The 19,692-nt window shown below is 36.7% G+C and overlaps 1 protein-coding gene across 1 annotated transcript in view; it reads left to right on the top strand.

Moving 5' to 3' along the window:
• Window positions 1-605: 605 nt before the first annotated feature.
• The window catches only part of Glys (glycogen [starch] synthase), a 38,822-nt gene continuing 19,735 nt past the window's right edge, over window positions 606-19,692 (top strand). Inside the window, exons 1-4 of the mRNA XM_068765840.1 lie at window positions 606-787; window positions 11,676-11,820; window positions 17,052-17,129; window positions 19,556-19,662. Coding sequence (XP_068621941.1) covers window positions 11,682-11,820; window positions 17,052-17,129; window positions 19,556-19,662 — 324 coding nt within the window. The 5' untranslated portion in view covers window positions 606-787; window positions 11,676-11,681. The remainder of the gene's footprint in view (window positions 788-11,675; window positions 11,821-17,051; window positions 17,130-19,555; window positions 19,663-19,692) is intronic.

Genomic DNA, 19,692 nt, shown 5'->3' with positions numbered 1-19,692 from the left:
GCACGTGTAGCGCCCGTGTGCAATGAAACCCCGGCGCCCCTTACACCCCCCCCCCTGGCTATAACTTAACTTTGCTGTCATAACAAGAAAGTTTTTTCATATTCCAACAGGCTATCTTGTAAGTAGGTATAGCTAACAGTATAGTATCAGTTACGGCCTTTTTTCTGGCATCGTCGTCTCAGGCTGCGCTGCGGCGCCTGTGTGCATTACACACCCTGCACCATAGATTAAACTGCCCTTGATAAGCTTTCCTTTATGCACAGTAAGTCTACTATCTATAGAATGATTGACACGTAATTTCTTTTGCTGTTTATAACATACATTTGAAATCTAAGGTCTAAACAAGGTCTTAATATAATTACATATATATCTGTAATTTTAAGCGATAATCCAAACGTATTAAAATTATAGAGCATGTTTTCTATAGCTGGCACATTTATACTATACTTTAAAAACCAAGGTAATATTAAAATTATAATCTAATAATTTCATGAAATTTACCAAAACTGGCAACATTTTTTTTCACTGTCAGTTGAAGGTCACCTTCATCTAATTCCAGTTTGACGTTTTATAACCTAGAAATATATATTTTCATTTGAATTTTCTACCCGCGCTGTCTTGCGTTATGTGTTCGCGACGTCCAATATAAAGACGGAAACGGTGAAATCAAAAACGCCGGAAAAGTTTATAAAGTGCCACGTATACAGTGAAATATTAGTGATAAAGTTGGATAAAAAAAACCGGCTTTCAAATATCGGCATTTAGATATTTTGAATTTATCTAAAAGGTAAGCGAACTTTTTTTACATTTGGCCTGCAGTGATACTTTGTTAAAAAGAAGCTTTTAAAAAAGTATTATCAGTTTCTGTTATAATTTACAATATTTATTACTTTTTAATTATCCCGAATTAAAAGTTAGTTAGGAACTAGTTTCGTTATATTAACACGATTGTAAAGAAAAAGAAATGTTCTATTTAAATCATCTTCTGTTTAATATATCTTAAATAATTTATAATATCAGAAAACACCATATATAAATTTGTGTTATCACATATTAATTTAAATGGAATTATTTTATTTTAACTTTCAAAATAGGTATTTTAATACGGTTAAACGAATAATTTATAAAAGGACATAATAAGCTTAAAATCCATTTTTCCTTATAAAATGTTAAAATATATTTGCTAAAAATATAAGAATTAAATAAAAATATTTAGCTTTTCTGAATAATGCATGTTAATAGAAATATATAGCCATTAAAATTATATTAGCACGAAATATTAAATTTAAAAATAGTGTCCAGTAATATAAAGTTTAGGCTTTATTGATTAAAAATACCATAAATGAGTTAAAAAAAACATATAATGAACTGGTAACAAAGGTCATCATATAAATCTTTAAAAATAAACAAATTCCTATATACCAGATAATAAGTTGCTGATGGAAACATAGCAGATTATTTTTATTAATATCTCACATATTAGAGGTCATATCTATTGAGGCAATTTATATAAATCATGTTATCAATTTTTTACATTCTCTTTTTTATATTTAATACTTTCATTTTGTATTAAAACAATTGCAGAGATTGCATGGAATAAAAGTACATTTACCTTCCTTTCTTAATTTTAAACTTTTTATGTTTTCATATTTGTTCCTTAAAAATTATATTACAAAAAATTGTATTGATTTGTAAATCCACCTGTTCTGACATTAAAAGGTATGCAATAATTGTTAAAGATTTATAAGCACTAAAGTGGTAAATATATGTCAAGTCTCCAAAAAGCTATGGTCTAAGACATAATAAATGACAACGATAATATTCCAAGTAAAATTATTTTTAAAATTAGGATAATGAGATATCAAAATTATTTATTATTTACTATCTGCTGACTTTATATTGCCAAAAGTTACAGGCCTGTTGCATTCATAAAAAAATAAAATCATGTAGCAATTCAAAATAATCACACAGGATGATTAAAAATAGGTGTAAATGATTTAAAACTTTAAATCTTTCACACATTTAATAAACCCTCCTGTATAATGCATAAAAGTTAAATGTTCATTAATTAGCTCTCAGTGGTAGAGAAAGTGTTGTTCGTTCATGTAAGGAAAACAGTGCATGCAGAAATATAAGGTGAAAACAATTTTCTGGTTATTCATTTGTAACAAGAAGATTCCAATGATTTTGTATGAACAAATATGAGAAAATTCAAAATTGTATATACAACATTTTTTAACATTTTTTTTTAAAATATGAAAGAAAAATTCATACAAGGGCACTATTTATTCCAGTGTTAAATTTGTTTGGATAGTCCACTGTGTAAGTAGTAGTAATACAAGATGTTTTCTAGTAACAAAACCTTTCTTTTTTTTTACTTTTATATGGTCACTGTTTTGAGGACCGCATTCCCCCTGCCAAGTGGCAGGGACATTACCTTTTGGTTAAATGAGTTTTTCAAATTTAAATAATTTTTATATCTCCATTCCTTTCTTCGAAATATCTTTTATGCCTTCTTTTTATTATTCAAATGTTCTATATTTCCTCAATTGAGTGCCATAAGCTTAGTATTGTAATTATTTTGAAGGTTTCTTGTAGTTTAGGAATATTTGCGTCAGTGCATTTCAGTCTTTTATAGCAAGGTTGGACTTGTACCTGACGACTTGAAAGCGACATATTCAATTTAAAGCAGCTCTTAGCCCCAACAGGTTTACTGCATACTGTAACGAACTTTTAAAATATGTAATTTTCTGGGTGCTACATTTTAATGTGCATTAAAAATGTACGCAGAAAAGACACAAACTGTAGCAATTATGTTTATTGACAACATATAAATTAAGTTACAATAATGTATGTGTATTTAATTTAAATATCAAAAACTACAAATATATACTTGTCTAAACTTGCGGAGTTTCAAGTGTAAAAATTTTTGTTAATGGTTCACACAATGTACAGAATGGTACCTTATAAAACATATTGATTTTACATCTCTTTTATAATTCTTTATATTGTGTGAAACATTAGTGATAGAGCTTCACAGTCATTATTTTAGATGCAGGTTAGTTTATATGGATATTCATACAGAAGACCGGACATGGCTCACAACTACAGGTTGGCCACCCTGCTCTTAAACAACACCGCACTTAAAAATACTCAGTAATTTATCGACGCCTGGACATTCAACTCACATCGAGCACCCGTAGGGCACGATGCACTGAACATCATCTTCATCATCACACTTATACTGTTGTCACGGCGGCTGCACCCGTCTAACCCTCGTTCTAGCGAGCTGGAGAGGCTCATGTCGCTTCCGACCTCCGAGAAGTCCTCGCTTCGCACAACTTACACTACACCTCATTCTCTACGTGTGCGTCTTCGATGTAATTGGGAGACGATCACCCTGCGCAAATGTTTAGTCCGCGGACCTTTTGTTTCTTCGGACTCAATTTCGATGAAGCCGCACAAAGCCTAATTCCGCTAGTAGCACAACTTCAAACAAATCAAATGCTAAGTAAGAAAAGGACCAATATTTAGCCACTTCCGCACATGCAGTGGTAGTCGTGCAATAAAATGCACCGCCAATGCATAGGCAAACAATGCGAATCACACAATCGCCACCGCCAAATCACTCAACACGTGTTTCACCCCTCCACGGGGCATCTTCAGGAGTTATGTTACACCGATTAGTGCCAAACACAGAGTTAACTTTTTGTCAACTTGTCAACAGAGTTACTTAGGATAGACTTCCGCGAGGTAACGCCTGATTCCATTAAATAAAAAAAATCAAATGCTAATGCAGTAATTTATGGAGCTGACACTACAAGACATAGGCCTCCACTAAAAGGTCGCCATGATGACCGGTCTTGGGTTTGACCATGTCGTGAATTCTATCCAGGTACCTCCAAAGCGTCTACCGTCTCGTCTCACTCCCCCACCTACTACTGATTCAGAAGAGCTATTCTTTAAGCTACCTGAGTGATTTGGCTTCTTCTACGTATCTCCTCATTTCTCATTCTTTGAGAAGCACCAAGCATAGCTTTCTCCATTGCTTTCGGCAACCTGTACCTTCTTGTAAGGCCCAACGTAAACGACCATATCTCAGATCTATAAGTCATCACTGGCAATACATATTGATCAAAGAACTTTGTTTTCAGGGATGGGAGGTGTCCAAAAATAAAATAAAAAATATATCGATTTACAGTAGTTCTCGCTATAACACGAAAGTGTAGTCTTTAGGTAAACGTTGTACACACGTTCTCGTATAAGCGTATTATGTGTATATGAACTCCTATAACGCGTTATGTAGTAGTTATGTACGTTTAACTTCTCGAGTTAAATATCGTTTAAATCGAATATATTAAATTTGAAAAAAGACAACTGTCACAATATGCAGATGTACCTGAAATTGATTGTGATCTATACAGACTATAAATTTATACACAGTTAAGAAATAAAACGAGGGAAATCCCCGTGTTTTATAGGCAAAAACTTGTTATACGAGGTACATGAAATCGCGTTATATAAAAACGTACTTTTATGAGGGTAATAAATTATTTAATTATTAAATAAGATTTATAATACTAATGTCATATCATCATCATTTAGGACAACCACAGCTGGGCATCAGCTACCCTCATATATTTAATAGCAAATACATGGTGATATTTTTTTGAGATCTTTGAGTGTGAAAATGAGTTGATGAACTAAAAAATCCGGCATAGCCTTGTAGATATGGAAGTGGTAGTACAACTAGGCAGGCAGACTACAACGCCCGCATAACAGATGGCTCCTGGGGCGTTAATATATATATATATATACATATATATATATATATATATATATATGTATGTATATATGTATATATATATATATACAAGTAAATATAAGTCTCTATTCATCTGAACGCTACAATATTCATCTCACATCTGGTCATCGCCAGACTTGCTTCGTGCCTGATCGCCAAGAAGTCTTAGCTTCGCCACACTACACTACAGACACGACACTGTACACTTACACGGGTACAGTCCCTATTCGTGCGAACACTGTTGTAACTGAGTTATGATCTACCAGCGGAAGTTTTTAGCATGTTGACCTTCTGTTTCCACGAGGTCAATATCGAAGAAGCTGCAAAGCCTCCGTCGGCTAGCAGCATAAATCATCAGCAGCGTCAATCATATTAAGTTAATAAGCCGCTGTAATAGATTTCCTGTTGGAAGCTTGTACATTTTCCAACAAAGTTGTTAACTTAGTGGTTGTCCTGCACAATGACATTATATGGAGGCCTGTCGTTCCCACTATCTTATTCTAGAGACATGAAAGTATTTTGTAAATAATTTTTATCAATACCTTTATTTATATTCTCTTCACTGTTAAGAAAAGGACCAATATTTAGCCACTTCCGCACATGCAGTGGTAGTCGTGCAACAAAGTGCACCGCCGGCTAGCCCGCTGATAAATGCGTATGCGGCAAACAATGCGAATTACACAACTACCACCGTTAAATCACTCAACACGTGTTTTAACCCTCCACGGGGCATCTTCAGGAGTTATATTGCACCAATTAGTGCCAAACACAGAGTGATCATTCTATAATATTGGTCCTTTTCTTACTTAGGATGGACTTCCGCAAGGTAACGCCTGAATCAATTAAACTCTTCACTGTTTCTTCACAGCTAGCTTCTTATCACCTTTCATACTTTACAATCTCTTACATTATCTTTCTTTCATTCAGTCTTTGCAAAAGTCGCCTCTCTTTCTTCACCACACTCTTTCATATCACAATTGGTTGCGATTTGTTCCTATACCTATTTCCATGTTTTATAGTGTTTTGTTTGCTCTCAAAGTGACCTCAAACATTTCTATAAGGTCCATCGTAAGCGACAACTAGACTGGTAACATTTTAATTGGGTTGTTCACTACTACATGAATTATATACAGACAACATCCAATCACCCTGTATCGTCATGACAACTAATAGATTTATTAACTCCAAATATCACGTTAAAGTTGATAACAGTTAGATAAGATGTTTACGTAACATGCGTTCGATAATTCAGATGTCAATGCTATTGCTATAATTAATATGCCATATATCTTGGTACTTCTACGGATCTTTTCATTTCTGATTCGATATCGCAGCGAAACTCCTAGCATAGCTCTCTGCATTGCTGAGTGATCTTGTGCCTTGCCTTGTGTATACAAAGATATATATATATATATACATATTTATATATTTATATACACAATTGAACAAGAACTGCTGGTAACCAAGTCCACCAAACTCAAAATATCCTGTGAACCTTTTCTCCTAAGACATTTCGCTACAAAATTGGGAGAGTTTGTATATATGTATACCCTTATACTAATACTCTATAATCTACTATAAACCTTACTCTATCGCACACATATTTCATCGCCCTCACACAAACGACGCGTGTGATTGGTTGTTAAATAGGCATTGTGATTGGTTGTATAAATAAAGTTAGTTTTATTATTCGTTAATGTAATTAAGTTTTTCTCGGCAATAAATTCCTTCACTGTGCCTGCGTCACTACACATATCACCAGGTTATATACAACAGAACCAAATGCTATCCACCACGCCACAACACCCGTTTTTAGAAAAAGACCGCCCGCTCGCTAACCGCGAACAGCGTGGGCGAACCGTGGTTGGATCCGGATCCATCCTTGGCTCGCCTGTGGTTCACGCTGCTGTCTCAAGCCGCATACACAACATCAACACAATCACTCCACAGCTCTTCATTGGTAGAGCGTCTTTTTATACGTCCTACCAGCTTTATTTTTTGGTTTTTAAGTTCGGACCCTTCCGCTCCGTGAACTCAGTTCAGATGAAGCTTTTAAAGCCTTCGATAAAAGCCTTAGGGCTAACATCACCAACATCGTCGAAACAGTACAGTAAACAAATTCCAGTTTCTTCTTTGAACTCGAGTTTGACTTGTGAAGATGATGAGAATAATGATTTTGAAATGTTTTTTTTTTTCAACTAGTCGTGGCAGAAGGCCGTTATAGACCTTGATCAGAATATATCGCCTTTAGATTGTCATAGGTACCTAATATAAGGGAACGGTGGGTCAAACTGAAGGCTTTTATCATTATTTTTTAATGCATAAAGTATATTAGTGCGTTAATCATACGATAATATATTCTTATCAGTCAGGGGCGCCGACCTAGGTGTCATTGATAACAGGCATTATGTTACTGAAATGTAGTAAATACATGTTCAATGGATCTACTATGAGAGTTTTGATCTTGTGGCCTTTTACGAAATATAATCATGTCGAATGATCATCTCGTGTCCGACCCAATGTCAGTTGCGGATTCGATTTTTAAATTTGTTGATTTGTATATCTGTGGCAGAAAGTCAAACTAGGTAAGTCCGTTTTGGAGGAAAAGGTCATTTGAATCCAACACGTTTGGATAGCGGGAAATTAAAGAAATTTTTTCATTCAAAAGTCGACGCCTAATGTGTATTTTTCTGGCCCCTTCTATGGGGACCTCTCGTACCGCCCTATCTTTTGTGGGAGAGGCTTTGTTTTGATTTAAAATTTTTCGCGCTCTTCTATTGTTCCTCCTATGATCTTTCATTCCTTTATTTTATTTCTTTGTGCAATTCTTCTTTCTTTCCCCTTACATATCCATTTTTCCTTTTATTCGATACCATTTTTTCTTCTCCTCATACCTTAACTATTACAATTTCTTTGTTTTTATTTTATATCACATTTTTTATCTATTCTAAGTATACATTTTATATGTATTATTTTATTTTATTTATATGCCTTTTTTGCATTTTTTTTATTTTTATCTCAACTCTCGTTTCTTTTAATTACGTTTTGTGTAATCGTTCTGCACATTTTTAGGAACGTTAGCCTTGCTAAGCGACCCTTGTCTTTAATTAGCGACGCCATAGATTCCTCGCTAACCTTACTGCCTAACCGGCATTTGGAGTCGACCCGGAGTCCCCCGAATGCGGGACAGCGGGCCACCAGGTGGACCACGGTCTGGCCCACGCTCGGTACACAGAAGCTTGAGGGGTCCTCCTTGAGCTTAAATCGGTGAAGGTACTTGGAGAACCCCCCGTGCCCCTTGAAGAGCTGGACCAAAACCGCGTCTACCTCGATGCTGCGGAGCAATAGGCTGAGACGGCGTCCGGGAAGATTTTCCGCGTTGTCAAAACCAATGTGTGTTGCCAGACATGACTTCGATGTTCAAATGTGATCTCCTCGAGAGAGACTAGACTGTAGCCAGGGGCGGCTTAATCTATAGTGCAGGGTTTGCAATGCACGCGGGCGCTGCCGTCTGGGGGGACGTCGCGGCACTCTCTGTGACAGCAGCCAGCGCAGTGGCGGTAGTTATCAAACGATAACGAGATGTGCTACAGGCATAAAAACAGTGAGTGTTATTCTGCCGTCATAAGTAGAAAGGCCGTAACTAATACCATACTGTAAGCTATACCTACTTATAAAATAGCTTGTTAGAATATCAAAAAAATTTCTTGTTACGACGGCAAAGTTAATAGTTATAGCCGCGGGAGGGGGGGGGGTCAAGCCTAGGGGCGCCAGGGTTTCATTGCACACGGGCGCTACACGAGCTAGAGCCGCCCCTGCTAGTAGCATTCACACTCCGCAATTCTGGCCACTATGGCAATAGTACTTTTATGTAGAATCATTCAAGGGTCTTCGAATTAGCCTAACGTGTATCTGATCTTCCTTCAGTGAAGTATAAATAGATTAGTGATTTGCATTATATGAAGTAGGTATGGTGCTAAATACAATTTTTAAAATCCTACATACGCTTGGTATTAGTCAATAGTTTGTGTACAAGGCTCCTTGATAGGTACAATGAAACCTCATTTGTTTGTGACAGAAAAAGATCTGACCGTCAACGTAGGGTTCGTACGTAAAAGACTATCAAAGTAGGAAGGGAAAGAATTGGAAGAAATCCTGGTCGAAAGCAAAAGATTATATCTCGGGAGATGAAGATCGCTTCGGACTTGCAGCCTTTAAGAGACGCGCTGGTCATTTCTTAACTGATAATTTAAAAAATAATAGGGTGGTTAAATCAAAACAACTACTTAAGCGGTATGCAAAGGGAGGTCACAGAAACGCTGTCCCATAAAAACTGGACCAACTTCTATTGTGATATGCCCCACTTAAAATAACCTTTTTAAAATTCTTACGCTCCCCAAAAGCACATATACAATTTTCATATTAAAGCGAAAGGTTTAAGCTCGTGTCGACTCGATTTTAGAATTTCCCAACTGTGGGGTGTAAGGCTCAAGTTGGGAAAAATTGGTCTGGACATTGTCTAGACCTGTGTAACCTTGTTCTACTTTCTGCGGTTAGTTCACGTTAATACGCATTATGTCTAGATAGATAAAATGAAACCGGGTCTAGCGTTGTGAGCAACCAACCGTACCACTGTTCCTCCACGTCTGGCGGCATCCGCCCGCCATTTTTGTTGTGTTTAATATGTTGCCAACATGGCGAAGCTAGACAGCCTTATTATCGATATTATATATCCTGTGGTAAGTCACTTCAGATCAATTTTCAATCAACCACTTTCACGTATACAGTATTGCTTTCACTAATTATATTTGTTGTCTGTGTATGCTGCTATAGCGTGCTATAGCATATTTGTCAGCAAAAAGCTATATAGCTTTAGCATAAGCTTAATATATACACACTTCCACTTAGTATTTAGTGTTGTCACTGTCTCCAAGATCTATCAGCTTTGTGAAGAATCCCTGAAGTGATTTCTTCTTCATTTTGAATACCGTTGTATTAAGTGCTTTGTTAAAGCAATAAACGGATGAAAGTATAGCTCATTTGTGAGGAAAAATTTTAATTCTTTTACATCTATTTCTAATTACCCTGTATAAAGAGGTCGATCTGAAATATTTTGCATTCTTTTTTTTATTGAAATGCAACAGTCAAATAGTTTTTGACAAAAAGTAAATAATTATTAATTTTAATATGTGACAATCCGTATTTTAAGGAGCCTTTTTGTTATTATATTATGATAATGTTGTCTATTATGTTAATGTTTTTTATATAATTTAAAACAATTTATGTGTAACGGCGAACTTAATGCCGGAGGCATTCTCTACCACGTAACCGATTTTATTTCATTTTAATGGCGCCCATTTTTGGGCTACTCTCGTTCCACCCCTATTTATGTGGGAACAGGGATTCTATTTTTGTTATTAATTTTTTCACTCTCTTTTATTATTTACTTTCTCTTCTTTCATTCTTCACAATGTCTATCTTGCTACTCTTTTATTCTACGATTCGTTCTCTTTTTCTCTTCCACTATAATTACCTTTCATCCATCCTCAATCACTGCAGTTAGGTCTATTTACAATTTCAAAGATATATCAAAGATTTTTTTATTTAATTTTGCTAAACCTATAAGTAAAATCGAATTGAGAAGGAAAATAATCACTAAGATAAAAAACACCTTATATAAATATATTAATACTTACTATAATTATATTTAAATATACCATAACATATATATTTAAATATCGTATACGATATACATAGTTAGATATATTTACATTAAAGGTACGTTTAAAAAACTCAATTATTAAAGAACTTAGAAATATCGTATAAAATATACGTGAAACCGTAAAGCAAAACATTCATGATGAAGTGTTCAAAATAGATCATTTGGACATGTTCCAAAACGCAAACAAGTCAGCTGTTAGATGATCGAATTGCGCGGAATTTTGGCAACTCGTGACGTCAGCTCCTGGCATGACGTCACAGCGTGTTGTCAAGTCTGTGCTGATATACAAGAGGAATAAAAACAAGAAGAAACACAATAAGAAGACGATAATGTGAACAATAAATGAACTAGAACTAGAACTTCAATAAGAAGACGATAATGTTAACAATAAATGAACTAGAACTAGAACTTCCCTAGTAACTAGAATCATTTTATTGTATACTAACTGTTCAATAGAATAAGGTGTCACAAAAAGATCAAATTTACAGAACATTTTCAAAGTCCAAAGATATTTATCTTTTCTAATCGAGACATAACTCGTTCCGCAGACGAGCGGCGTGTACAGTAAAGGACGAATTACGTGGTATATTAAAAAGTTAGGTTAGGTTGGGTTAGGTTTTGAATTTCCCAAACTTTAGCCCGGATTCACTAGAATAGGGCTCAGATGTTCCCAGCCTGTCGTAAGAGGCGACTAAAACGGTTTGCGAGTTGAAAGTGGGAGCCTTCGTCTGCTCAATGCGAACCAGAGAAGGGCAGCAACGCGAAGTGGTTTGTATTGCTCTGATACAGCCAAGATGCCAGGGGAGGCACAGCTTCCTCCTTGGGTGTGTCTTGGTACAGTACTGTTGGGCAGCTGCGAGTTCCGTAGGAGATCCGGCAGGTTCTCTAAATGTATGGAAGATGACCACCGAGGGGTTTTTAGCAGGCAGGAATCTCGTATAACCCTGTTCTTACCCCAGACGGCAGGGTATATGGTGTCCATTCTGAAAATTTCCCCTTCAATATCAAAATAAAGGTTTCGATTCAAGCAAATTTCACGATGTTATGGTGGGTATATTCTACCACTCCACATTCTCCCGTTAGAAACCTATGTGCTATTAAAATATTTTTTTTAAATATACGATTTGAACTTTAATCGTATTGTTTTAGGTCACAATGTCGCGCGACAGATCTTCCCGGAGGTTCTACAGGGCGGAGTCTACACATGACCTGTTGTCTTTCATGGATCGAGGACAGGCCGCTATCGAGGAGAACCGGTGGACTTTTGAGACAGCGTGGGAGGCAGCAAACAAAGGTAAGATAACCATAATAAGATATACATGACAAGAAAAGGTAAGGTAAAGTAAGAAACCAGCGAGAAAAGTTCAATCACAGGTTTATTTAACACGTTGAACGCCATTGCGGACACCATGTGTCCCCATGGCGGACACCATGTGTCCGACAGCATACTGTCCCCTGGGGCCACACCATTAAATCGAAAATCGTCAAAAAATCGCCAAGGTGTTTTTTTGCAAATATTGTCAGTAAAACCCTTAAAAATCATGAGCGACTTACAGAAACAGCGATTTACCCATTATTTTTCCGCGGGGCTGCGCGGGTCACATGTCTTGGTAAAAACAGTCGAAACACTGTCCGTTGGCTCCCTAGAGGCTTCTGAAGTGATCGAGGGCATGCGGACACATGGTGTCCGACGCGGCCTCTTGGACCCAACATGATGGCAGTCACATGGTGTCCGCCGCGGCCCACTGAACTAAACATTGTGTTTAGTTTGGTGTTCAACGTGTTAAGAGGGTAAAACATACAAAGACTTTTTAGAAAAAAAATTTATTGGTGAAGGCGATGTCGTTCAACCGAAAAAAAAATTTAGGTTAGTTATTTTTTTTAGATGTTTGTCGTAGATTCGTTGCATAAGATTAAAATTATTTACAACATAACCTTCGTTTTAATTATTTATAATTATAAATTAAATATAAACGCCTGTAAGGATTGCATTAATGGAAATTAATGAAATATTTTTTACTTATTTACAAAGCACCTTGAAAAACTGACTGTACTGAAGTTTCTAATTCATTGTAATAAACTGAATAAGATTTTTTAATAAAACTTCGCAAAACATTATTGGATTACCGTTAGCAAAATTAAAAACGCATAATAAAAATAAATTGACACAAAAAGCGTATAATTGAATAAAAGAATATTTAAATGACAAGAATCCTTGGCGGTGATGTCGTCTAATTGTTTTGATTTCATTTAGGCTATATAAAATGTATTTGTATACATCTGTGTTAAACTTTATTAAAAGATGTGTTGTTGTGGTATTTATTCCTGATTCTTCTCCACAATTACAACGTCTTGCGAAGTATGGTAGAGTCAAAAATAAAATAGTTTAATAGATCGTCCATCAATGAGAGTTCTGTTAGCCAAATGCCTTGCTTTTGGAGAGCTCGGCTTCGATACGGAATGCCGGATAGGAAAAAGGATACAGGAGGCCACTGTAGCCTCCATTTTGGCTGAAAAAGAAGGTAGAAGTTCCTCAGGTCCAGGCTTCCTCAGGTTCTGTAAGTTTGTCGCAAATAATGCAATCGGTAGAAATAAAGTGTAAACAGGCAAATAAATAATGTAAATTGAAATGAAAAGAAATAATAATCATATCAGAAATTAATTTAAATGTAATAAAATTAACTGTGATATATTAAAAATTTGATAAATATTTGTATAAGGGAAACCATAAACAAAAATCTGTGATAAATTGTTATAAAATAGACCAAACTGCAGTGATGAGAAATGGAATAGAATAGAAGAGAAAGATAGAATAGTAGAGTGAAAGAACGGAAAGATAGATGAGATGCATGGAAGAAAAGTACGGTAATAAAATTGGAATTTGAAAAAATTAATGAAGGAAAATAAAAATCCCTGTTTCTGCATAAATAGGGGTGGAAGGAGAATTCCCCAATAGCAAGGTATATAAAAAAAAGTTCAGAAAATATTCCAATTTCGAATAAATGAATTTTATCTTTATCTTTCATCTTCTATTGTTAATAATAAATTAAATTACATATGGCGGTATATTATCTAAGGTATTTGATTGGTAAAGCAACTTATTTTTCTTTTTTTTATGCTAATCGTGCTTGACTTTTATTAATTTCTAATTATTCTTTCACTTCTATTTTTATTTTAGCGCTCTTCTTCCATGCATTTTAAGATCTTTCATTCTTTACATACATTCTACATTTCATCTGTATTGCCCTTTCATTACATTTTATCTCCTTTTCGATGCCTTTTATGTATCACCACGTTTCTCAGATTTTTTTTAACATTATTTACATACTTATTACTTTGCTTACATTCGTATTACATTCGAGTTTGTTTAAACCTAAGACGGTAAATAATGCTCTGATTCTCTCAAGTGAAGACTCGCACAATGACTGTTTTGTGTCTCTTATGTACGGGCACTTGAATTACTTAAAACCAGTTACACACGTTTCACTTACGATGGTTTTATATTCATATGTAATATCTTGCAACAATGTTCACAAGATGTTTTCTTATAATTACAATCCGCGATTAGTATAGGTAAATATATATACGCTAGCTGATCCCGCAAATGTTGTTTTGCAAAATAAAAAAAATAGTTTTTAATTAACAAATAAAAAATAAGGGTTGACTGTACAGGGGGTGAAAATATAGGGTTGTATGTATTTTTGAATGTTGTATAATAAAAACAAAAAAACAAAAATTTTGTCTGAAAAAAAAATTGGCGGTGGACCACCCTTAATATTTAGCGGGATGAAAAATAGATGTTGTCCGGTTCTCCGCCCTGACCGATGTGCGCGCTGAGATTCTAGAAAATCGGTAGAGCCGTTTCGAAGGAGTTCAATCACGCACACTGTGACAAGAGAATTTATATATATACTAGCTGATCCCGCAAACGTTGTTTTGCAAAAAAAAATATTTTTAATTTTCAATTTAAAAAATAAGGGTTGATCGTAGAGGGGTGAAAATTTAGGGTTTGTATGTATTTTTGTATGTTGTATCATAAAAAAATAAAAACAAAAAATTTCGTCTAAAAAAAAATAAAAAAAAAATTAGGGGTGGACCACCCTTATCACTTAGGGGTATGAAAAATAGATAGTAGCCGATTCTCAGATCTACTGAATACGCATGTAAAATTTGATAAAAATCGGTGAAGCCGTTTCAGAGGAGTTTAAGTTCGAACACCGTGACACGAGAATTTTATATATTAGATATGTACCACTAGAGTGATTTGTTAACAAAGTGTTTTTTCGCGTTTAATAAGCGCTTACAGTTGGGACAGGGATTGCCGCTATTTCAAACGGATCTTTCTATTCCCAGCTGCGAGTCTACTAATTGTTACATTATATTATACTTTATTTAAGACATTGCATGAAATTTTGAAAAACAAAGGATTCTTAACGTTGAGGGCGCTGCTGTCGTCCATCCACTAGAAACTTGTTTGTGAGCAGTGGCAATCCTGTATAATTAAGCACAGTGTGAATTATTCTAAGATTGTGTCTCGGAAACCGAACCTGCGATCTACGATCTCAAATCTCAGTGCTCTACCGCTGAGCTACTAGCTCAAGGGTGATTGTTAGTAATCGTAAAAACTTTAAATGAGTGAATGTATAGCTTTAAAGCTTTTAGGTCTTTTTTTAAATCACCCTGTTAAAATTGATCTTTCTGAAACAATTGGGATTCGACAGGCAAATTAATTCTGGTAATGCAGTCTGCAAAGACAGATAATAAATAATAAAAGGTTGTCAAATATCTCCCTTCCGCCTTTTTGTCTTTTGAATTTCGCGGCTATGTACAAAGCGCTACAGAGCTCGTATCTGGCAATACTATACATAATTTGAAAGGTCTTGACATAACCTACAAAACGACGCTATGCATGATTAGTTTGGATATTGCGTTCAACAGTTATAGACGTGTAAACATGGAGTTCACTAACGCCGAAATTTGCGCTATTTTAAAGTTTTCCTTCGTTAAAGGCAAATCCGCTAGAGAAACGTTCCGTGAGATTAATGGTGTTTTGGGGGATGGTACTCTATCACTTCGAACCGCGGAGGAATGGTTTCGACGATTCAGAGCCGGCGAAAACGACACCATGGATAAGCCAGCCGGCGGAAGACCTGTGACGACAAATACCGATCAAATCATGGACTACATCGAGTTAGACCGGCATGTGGCATCTCGTGACATCGCCCAGGAGATGGGAGTTAGTCACCAAACCATTTTAAACCATCTGCAGAAGGCTGGATACAAAAAAAGCTTGATGTTTGGGTGCCGCATGATTTGACGCAAAAAAACCTTCTGGACCGACAACGCCTGCGATATGCTGCTGAAACGGAACGAACTCGACCCATTCTTGAAGCGGATGGTGACTGGCGACGAAAAATGGATCACATACGACAATATCAAGCGAAAACGGTCGTGGTCGAAGGCCGGTGAATCGTCCCAAACAGTGGCCAAGCCGGGATTGACGGCCAGGAAGGTTTTGCTGTGTGTTTGGTGGGATTGGAAGGGAATCATCTACTATGAGCTGCTCCCATATGGCCAGACGCTTAATTCTACCATCTACTGCGAACAACTGGACCGCTTGAAGCAGGCGATCGACCAGAAGCGTCCAGAATTGGCCAACAGGAAGGGTGTAGTGTTCCACCAGGACAACGCTAGACCACACAGTTCGTTGATGACTCGTCAGAAGCTACGGGGGCTCGGATGGGAGGTTTTATCACATCCACCATATAGCCCGGACATAGCGCCAAGTGATTACCACCTGTTCCTGTCCATGGCGAACGCCCTTGGTGGTGTAAAGTTGAACTCAAAAGAGGTTGGTGAAAAGTGGCTGTCCGAGTTCTTCGCAAATGAGGAGGGGGGCTTCTACGAGGGAGGTATTATGAAGTTGCCGTCTAGATGGAAACAGATTATCGAACAAAACGGCGCATATTTGAACTAAATCCGATCACTGTAACACTTTTTATAAAGCATCGAATAAAGAGCAAAAAAGCGGAAGGGAGATAATTGACAACCTGTTAATTAATTTTAATATGTAGTGATACGAATTTTGAGAACGCTTTTTACGTATCAATGATTTATTATTTCTGTAACAATTTTTTGTGAGTGTATCATTATATAATTGATAGCAAATGGCGTATACATTTACTAATTTAAAGCTTTTATATTTATAACCAATCAGCCTATGTATCATGCAGTGGTCCAAGTCGAGGCTGCTCCGTGAGTTCCAGAGCTTCGTTACCTTCAAACAGTTTTTGGAATAAGCAAGCGCACTTTGCGCTATGTTCTTTCGAATCAGCGGAATCCGCATTTGAAAAAAAGCCCCATATGTAACTTGTCTAATAGATCCAGACAAATAAATTATTACAAAAAGAAAGCTTTACAATGTTAGGAATATATTTTTCTTCTATATTCGTAGTGTATCAGACAATACTTCGTTTGTCGTTTATAATTATATGTAATCTTATTAAAAATATATCTTTGTTTTAGTGGGAGGCATTTATACAGTGATCAGATCAAAGGCGTACGTATCGACCGAGGAAATGGGGGAGAACTACTGTCTTTTAGGTAAGTGAATGGCGACATTTGCGAACATGAATTTTAAGATTTCGAGATTTTAACGTATGTTCTGATTCATCACGATATCTCTGGTACCATGAGGTTCGGAGACTTGAAATTTGGAAAGGATGTTGGTTTTGTTGAGTTGAGGTCAGCTAAGAACGGATTTTATGGAATTCCACTCGATAGGGAGGGGGAGAGGGAGCGTTCATTAAAAATTAATATCTTTAACTCTTCTGTTATAATATAAATAACCAACAAAGAATTTTATGAAATCTCTCCTACAAATGGCAGTAGAGAAATTAGCTTATTTAATCGTTAAGTTTTATATATAGAACGTAAAACTAAATTCCAATTATGATTTTAAAGCCGAGATAGTTGCAAAACTTACAAAACTGAAAAACAATGACCTTTTGGGCAATCTTGAGTCTACGAGTGACACACAAGCTAAGGTTCCCTGGAAGGAGACCTCAAGTGTAGTCATTCCATGAGCTTCCGTCGAAGCGATGTGAAAGCTCCGAACCGAGGTTCCACAGGGAGATAAGCTTTTAAGCTAGCTTTGCAACTTTGAAACAGATTTTAGGCTAGAGTTCTTAGGTAAGAAAAGGACCAACATTTAGCCACTTCCGCATCCCGTTCCCATTGCTTCTGTGTTTGACACTTATCGGTGTAACATAACTCCTGTAGATGCCCCGTGGAGGGGTGAAACACGTGTTGAGTAATTTGGCGGTGGCGGTTGTGTGATTCACATTGTTTGCCGCATACGCATTTATCAGCGGGCTGGCGGGCGGTGCACTTTGTTGCACGACTACCACTGCATGTGCGGAAGTGGCTAAATATTGGTCCCTTTCTTACTTAGGATGGACTTCAGCAAGGTAACGCCTAATTCCATTAAATATAGAGTTCTTAGTTCAGGGCAGCGGTGTAAATCAAGTCGAAAAAAAACGACCAATCGAATTAGCTTTAGAAATATACTGCCAATATTAACATAGTATGTACAATACAAATATATTAAAGTGAACGCTAATTACATGTATATTTTGCAAATGTCACGTCGGTATGTGACCTTGGTTATATTAAGTAGTTGCTTCTGAATATACTTTTAGATATTTCAATATATGTTGTGGTAATGTATGTTTCTATTTGAAATCAAACTCGACATTGATAATTTGAAATGAAAGAATTTAAGTATGTACATTCATCATCATTTTAATCATAGGACGTTCAGTGACGGTGATAAGCCTCCCCTATTGAATTCAAATAGGCAATAAGACGATGTTTTTCGTCGAACGTGCCGGTGTGTGATCTTCACATCTTCAAGACCACATAATACATAAAACAGAATCCAAAAAAGACATCTTATATGAAATCGCCGGCGATACAAAAGTCTGCTGTGATTTCACAAGGAGTTGGGTTGGTTTGAGTAAGGCTATTAGAAAGTTAGGTTAGGTTGGGTTAGGTTAGATTTATTTTCTTTATCGCCCCCGCCATTGGGGACCTCTCTCGTATAAATAAAAGTCATGTATTTAATGGTTGACCTAGGATCACAAGAATAGGGTGTTCTCTGCCTGTCGTAAGAAGTGTGTAAAAGACGCTTGTATATGTCTCTATCCAGATATACAACATCTTTTCTAACAACGGTCGCAAACTGCAAGGAATAAGTTTCCTCCAAAGATCGCCGTGATGATCAGTCTTGTGCTGCCAGTATCAAGCGACTTACCGCGATCTTTACTATGTCGTCCGTCTACCTAGTGAAGGGTCAATCCACGCCGCGTCTACCTGCTCGTGGTCGCATCTACCTAACCTTTTGGTCCCTACGACCATCGGTTGCACGAGCGATGTGCCCCGCCCATCACCACTTCATACGAGCAATTCTTCGAGCTACGTATTTCTTGGTTCTTCTGTGCATCTCCTCATTCTTGATTCTCGCAGCGTAATTCCGAGCATAGCCTTCTTCATAGCTCCCTGGGTGATCTTGACCCTTGGTAAGTGAACACGTCTCGGATCCTTATGTCATTAACAGCAACATACATTAGTCAAAGAATTCATGGCGTCCTTTAAAGCTTGAAGATTACAAACGCGCCCTGATATAAGAATAGTGCACAAAATCGGACGGTTTGTTTTTGTATTAAAAAAGGTTTTTAATTCTAATACTTTACCCAAAAAAATTACGTAGTTTTAAAGACGAACGCTGGATGCAGGTTTATAATCAGTCATATCTAATAGATTCAGGCGTTACTTTGCGGAAGTCCATCCTTCCGCTCCTTTCTTCCTTCCGCTATGTAACAGTAGTCGTGCACGACAACTGCTACATAGCGGAAGTAGCTATATATTAGTCCTTTTCTTACTTTTAATCATTTAGTCGGAAATTTATGGGAGAGGCTGTCCAGCAGTGGGATTACAGCTGAAATGATAATCAAATTTATTTTCTTAAGGACCCTACAAGGAGCAATGTGCAAGGACTGAGGTGGAAGAAGCAGACTTTCCCCCAAATTCCCCTCTCACCACCGCCGTCAACGCCATGAGGAGCCAAGGTTATAAGGTATGTGAAGAAAGTATTTCATCTTGTAGC

Source organism: Battus philenor, unplaced genomic scaffold, assembly GCF_028537555.1.
Source record: "Battus philenor isolate CCGP_79_NKW_IND1 unplaced genomic scaffold, ilBatPhil1.0.hap1 SCAF_20, whole genome shotgun sequence".
Taxonomy (NCBI): Eukaryota; Metazoa; Arthropoda; class Insecta; order Lepidoptera; family Papilionidae; genus Battus; species Battus philenor.
The sequence above is the reverse complement of the archived record's forward strand: the minus strand, read 5'-3'. Positions and strand labels throughout refer to the sequence as shown.